We start from the raw sequence: 5,965 nt of genomic DNA, 5'->3' as shown, positions 1-5,965 counted from the left end.
ATAACATAAATAATAGTTTTATGAAAATAAGTATATTTTCTAAAACAAAATATGTGAGAAGCGTGGCACTGTTTTAGTTTTTTTTTTTTTTTGGTCAAATCTCTTTAATATTTTGCTTAAAAGACGACAGCTGGATTCTTACATCTGCTTCTGCATTCAGTTTGTTGTTTTGGTTGAAGTATATAAAGAAAATCTAGGTTTACCCATATATAAAGTTGGAAAAAAGAAGAATATTTTATAGACTTTTCAGATAATTGTGGATGTTCTTCTTTGATGCTACACCAGAATTGGACACGTGGTAGGGTTTTAAATTATAGTTAGAATCTGAAACGATCACAATGTACTTTTCATACTCTGTTTCACTAAAACTCATTGGCCTGTCTTGAATAGATCTCTTTACCCATGCATGATTTGGTAACATCATACACTTGTCATATAAAAAATATTGATTCATGAAGTTATGCAGACTTTCCAAATGTTGACACATTTCATTATATAATATGATAAAAACACTTTTATGAAGTCATGTAATCAGGGGTCAGAATTTAATATAAATAATTCTTACTGCTTTAATTTCTTTACTAAAATTAGCCTTAAAACAAAAACAAAAACTCTGTGTGTGGGGTGGTGAAGAATACCTTGACTGCTAGGTGTTTGGTGTCATTGCCTCGCTTTGTGCTAAGGAACCAGAGGTTTTCTACATCATTGTTTTTGAACCATCAGACCAATTATCAGCACAGGGAACAGGACCAATCACATTTTAATATTATAATGAAAATAGCTTTGACCTCATGGATCCCCCAAAAGCATCCCAGGGAGTTCTAAATGTCTATAGACTGTAGTTTGAGAACTGTTGGTTTGTGTCTTAATGTTGTAAACAATTTTTAGCCATTTTATTTTTAAGTTTTCATCTTGTCCATCTCCTGAATTGGTGTAGCGATAATATTTAACTTCCATGGGGCTCCTGCTCTGTATCCAGTATAAACTGCTCACATGAATTGTCCTTGTATTCTCAAAAGACCCTGGCTAATTATACCCATTCTTTTTTTTTTTTTTTTTTTTGCGCTACACGGGCCTCTCACTGTTGTGGCCTCTCCCACTGCAGAGCAGAGGCTCAGGACACGCAGGCTCAGTGGCCATGGTTCACGGGCCCAGCCACTCCATGGCATGTGGGATCTTCCTGGACCGGGGCATGAACCCATGTCCCCTGCATGGTCAGGCAGACTCTCAACCACTGAGCCACCAGGGAAGCCCATTATACCCATTCTTTAGATGAGAAAGATAAGGCACAGAATTACACAACTGAGAGTCACACTGCTAGCACTTTTGAGTATGAGTGGGAAGTAGTACTGGGAAGAGGTTTGAGGCCAATGAGCAAATGTCAGCCCATGAACTTAGCCTATAATCCTATAGGCAGAAAGGAACCATTGGTCATTTTTGGATAGGGGATTGGCAAGCACTAACCACAGGAGCTAAGGTCCAAATACACACTCAGCAGGGCATGCACAGGAAGCAGCCCTGGATGCAAAGGTATAAGGTAGAAAGAAAGTAAACAATCAGGAACCCTATGGAATCACTCCCTAGGAAGAAAGTGTTGCAGAGAATTTCCTAAGTGGCATGCTTTTCCCACAGTTGTTTTTTTGGTCATGGAATTGACCAAACTGGCCGACATGACAAAACTCCACCAAGCTGTAGCTGCTGGGGATTACAATTCAGTGAAAAAGATTTTGAAGAAAGGTTTCTGTGACCCAAACTACAAGGATGTGGACTGGAATGACCGAACCCCACTTCACTGGGCTGCAATCAAGGGTGAGTAGGCAATGCCTACGTAGATCCATCCCTTCGAGACCACTGTTCATGAGGTTCCCAGTTAGTAGTCGGTGTGGGGTAGTAGAAAGAACATTTCTTGGGAGCCAGATGAATGAATGGGGCCCATTACAATCCTGGCACCTCCACTTATTAGTTGTAGCACCTTAGGCAAGTTATTTAACATCTCCAGGACTTAGTCTATTCATCTGTATAAAGAGAGCAGTAATGCTGCCTTGGAATCTTGTGGTGAGGATTCAGTAAGATAGCGAATGTGCACTGCCGAGCACGTAGAGACTCTCAATTAAAGTTAGCCTTCTGCCCTCTTGAGGGCAGAACAGGAACTTTGTCCTGTTCATGGCTGGGGCACGCCAAACAAGGCTCAGTTATAGAACTGGAGGAGGATCGTGGCAAAAACTCAGCCAAGGGGCTTGTCAAGACCTTCAGCCATAGAACACCATTGAAGAATGTTAGGAAAGTATTACAGTCAACTTTGCTTTTTAAAAATTTGTTTTGACTCCTGTATGGCGAATGGGTTGGTGGGAAGCAAGCCTGGCTGCAGAGAAATCCGTTGGGAGAATTTTCCAGTACAAAGTGATGGGAGCTATGCTAAAGCACCTGTCAGTGAACATTTGCTATATGCTGGGCTGTGTACTTTACGCCTGTGATTCTTTTGTGCTTCACAAGAACTCAGTAAGGTAAGTGAATATATCCTTAACTGGCAAATGAGGAAACTGAACCTCGGATGTTTGTTTCTCATCTGGGTTGCCATGATTAGCAAGCGGTATTTATTGTCAGGTATAAACCCACATCTCTCTGACGAGAAAACCTGTGCTCTTAATCTGTGCTAGCTTTCATGTAAGTGGGACTTGATGTATTTTTTATTGAGATGTAATTGACATACAACATAATATCAGTTTTAGGTGTATAGCATAATGATTCAATTTTTGTATATATTGTGAAATACCACAATAAGTCTAGTTAACATCTGCCACCATACATAGTTACAAATTGTTTTCCTTGTGATAACTTTTAAGATCTACTCTCCTAGCAACTTTCAAATATGCAATACAGTATTATTAGCAATAGTCACCATGCCATACATTACATCCTCATGACGTTTATTTTATAACTAGAAGTTTGTACCTTTTGTACCTTCACCCATCTTGCACCCACCCACAGCAACCATGAATCTGTTCTCTGTATCTGTGAGCTCAGTTTTTTTGTTTTTAGATTCTATATATAGTGAGATCATATGATATTTGTCTTTCTCTGTCTGACTTATTTCACTTAGGATAAAGCCCTCAAAGTGCATCCATGTCGTTGCCAAATATTTGGTTTTGCAGTCGGCATTGAGAATGCCGAAAGCAGAGTGAGCCTTAGGGGTGTTAGCACAGGTCAGGGTAGAGTGACTTGGAAGAAAAAGCAAGATTCCTGGGCAGGGTCTGCAAGAATGGACAGGAGAGGGGGGTGTCCTGGAAGGGACAGAGGGAATCCTTGGAGGGCTCAGACCAAGAGTGGGAGCCACAGGGTAAGAGTGGGGTGCTGAGTGCCTGGTAAGAAGAGGGAGAAGAGATGAGGGGTTGATGCTTGGAAGCTGGAGGGACCTCAAGGGCAAACGTCTCCCCCTCTTTTGTGCCACCTAGGCTAGCTCTGGCCTTGGTCCAGCAGAGACACTTTCACCCTAACCTTTTGTTTCTTCTTGGGACATCTAAGGACACATGGAGGTGCTGCAGCTCCTGATAGAGCACGGGGCCAGGCCCTGCCTGGTAACTGATGTGGGCTGGACCCCCGCTCATTTCGCAGCTGAATCGGGCCATCTGAACGTGCTCAAAACTCTCCATGCCCTGCACGCTGCCATCGACGCCCCTGACTTCTTTGGAGACACACCAAAGAGGATTGCACAGATCTATGGGCAGAAAGCCTGTGTAGCATTCCTGGAGCAGTAAGTTTCCTTTATTTCCAGCTATAAAGGGCAGAGAAATAGGAGCCAGTGACCAAGGTCTTTGCCAACTCAGTGGTCTCAGGTTGATGAAAATGAAATGAGGAAATCCAACCAATTGTTGTTTGACTTGTTTTTACCAATTCTTCACTGAAATGGCTAGTTTGGGGTGGAAACTATATTGTTTTAGATTATTTAGATTATTAAAATCTATTGTTTGAGAGTAACAGAGACACACTACTATAAATAAAATAGATAGGGCTTCCCTGGTGGCACAGTGGTTGAGAGTCCGCCTGCCGATGCAGGGGACATGGGTTCGTGCCCCGGTCCGGGAGGATCCCACATGCCGCGGAGTGGCTGGGCCCATGAGCCATGGCCGCTGAGCCTGTGCATCCGGAGCTTGTGCTCTGCAACGGTAGAGGCCACAACAGTGAGACGCCCGCATACCGCAAAAAAAAAAAAAAAAAAAGATAAACAACAAGGTCCTACTGTATAGCACAGTACTATATTCAGTATCCTATAATAACCTATAAGGGGAAAAGAACCTGAAAAAGAATATATATATTCTTATATGTAATATAAAACTGAATCACCTTGCTGTATACCAGAAACTGATACAACATTGTAAATCAACTATACTTCAATTTTTAAAAAGTCCTCATTACCTTACAGAAAATAAAAATTAGAGAGGCATTGAACTAGATACTGGAAAGGATTTAAAGATACTTCAGGTACAGTGCTGAACACTAAGAAGCTCCCTGTCTGGGAGAAGAGAGAACTTGTTTACATAAATAAAACTAATACAAGATAGAAAGTGACAAGGTCAAAAGAGCAGGTCAGAGGAGGGAAGCTTTGTGGTCTGAATATGGAGAGGTCACTTGCAGCTTGTTGGGGGCACAAGGGCTGAGCAGCAAGCAGGTTTGCTGTCCTCTGAGTGAATTGTGCTTTTTATCATGTTTTGCACTTACAATACTGTTTGCCCTGCCTGTATGATCATTTATCCTGTCAAATTTCATTTGTCCTCATACTGGCTCAAATCTTATCTCCATGAATGGGCTTTCACCAGTGTCCATAAGCAAGTCACATACTCACCTTTGGCCTCATATACAAAACAGTGTTTTTGTATGCTTCCCATCATCCGTGTGTGTATGATGATTGATTCATCTACTTCTCCATCTATCACCTGTTCTAAGATTCTGTAGCTATCATCTACCTATATATATCATCTAACTATTCTTTACATAAATCCTTCTATACATACAATATGTACGTGATTATAATTTTTATTTTCTTCCCTACCTGTTTCTGTACTTTAAATTTTTCTACAATGAACAGACATAGCTTTTATAATTAGGAAAAAATGCAATTAAAAAATAAATGAAGGAAAACAGCCTCCCCATACTATGCAGGTTGCTCTGTTGATGTGAGCACTTTAAAATGAGTAGGGGGGCTTAGTGGTGCAGCCACTGTCATTAAAACTGACAAGCACTTCAAACTAAGTGCTTGTCTTTGATTCTATGGACATCCCACCCGGGCACCCTGTTTTTCTCCACCTCAGAGTAGTTTCTTTAGTGTCTGAGACCTCCCTAAGTGTATACTTGGAAATGCTTGAACTTGGCTGCCTTTCTCCTCGACTGGACGGCGGAGGTGCCCATGCCGCATGTAGAGGGCAGAGGAGACGCCCCTCTGCAGGCCGGGCAGGCTGTCCAGTCCACGGGCGTTGGGGGGTTGACAGCTGGTTCCCCTCTCCTAGGGCTGAGCCCCAGTGCCGGGACCACCGCGAGGCCACCAAGCAGAAGGGGTTGCAGCTTGATCAGCGGGATGAAGACTGGGATTCCAAGAAGAGGGAGTTGGAGCTGTCACTTCCTTCCTCAAAGCAAAACACTAATAAGAAAAAGAATAAGACTCGAGGCCCCACCAGGCTCAGCAATACCAAGGAGAGGAGAGTGTGAGAAGGCTGGCATCCCAGGACCTGGAGCTGGGTTTTCTGGCAGGAGACTTTCCTTGGCACCAGACTAGGTGTTGTTTGGTGTGTGTTGTCCTGACATGATTTTACTCCTAGACCATTAATTACCCACATGGCTTCTACCGATAGCTCCTGACCTGTTGTTCAATCTGGAAGTCTGGCCTGGGGACTCGCTACATGGGCTGTCTCCTCCTTGCCCATACCTGCTGTCCCTAAGTACTACCAAGAGGGGACAAACGTCAGCTACTTGC

General features: G+C 42.8%; 1 protein-coding gene across 1 annotated transcript; it reads left to right on the top strand.

Annotated features, from left to right (window-relative positions):
- Positions 1–1,646: 1,646 nt before the first annotated feature.
- Positions 1,647–5,700, top strand: ANKRD66 (ankyrin repeat domain 66). The gene is made up of 3 exons (XM_060108994.1): positions 1,647–1,809; positions 3,523–3,751; positions 5,502–5,700. Exons 1-3 carry the CDS (start codon positions 1,647–1,649, stop codon positions 5,698–5,700), a joined length of 591 nt encoding a protein of 196 aa, XP_059964977.1.
- The last annotated feature ends 265 nt before the right edge of the window (positions 5,701–5,965 follow it).

The sequence above is a fragment of the Mesoplodon densirostris genome, chromosome 10 (genome assembly GCF_025265405.1).
Source record: "Mesoplodon densirostris isolate mMesDen1 chromosome 10, mMesDen1 primary haplotype, whole genome shotgun sequence".
Classification (NCBI taxonomy): domain Eukaryota; kingdom Metazoa; phylum Chordata; class Mammalia; order Artiodactyla; family Ziphiidae; genus Mesoplodon; species Mesoplodon densirostris.
The sequence above is the reverse complement of the archived record's forward strand: the minus strand, read 5'-3'. Positions and strand labels throughout refer to the sequence as shown.

Excerpts from the sequence above, each read along its gene's own strand:
- ANKRD66 (XM_060108994.1), top strand. The coding sequence starts at position 1,647 with ATGGAATTGACCAAACTGGCCGACATGACAAAACTCCACCAAGCTGTA. Across the intron at positions 1,810-3,522 it reads TCACTGGGCTGCAATCAAGG|GACACATGGAGGTGCTGCAG; the intron begins GTGAGTAGGCAA and ends GGGACATCTAAG. Across the intron at positions 3,752-5,501 it reads TGTGTAGCATTCCTGGAGCA|GGCTGAGCCCCAGTGCCGGG; the intron begins GTAAGTTTCCTT and ends CCCCTCTCCTAG.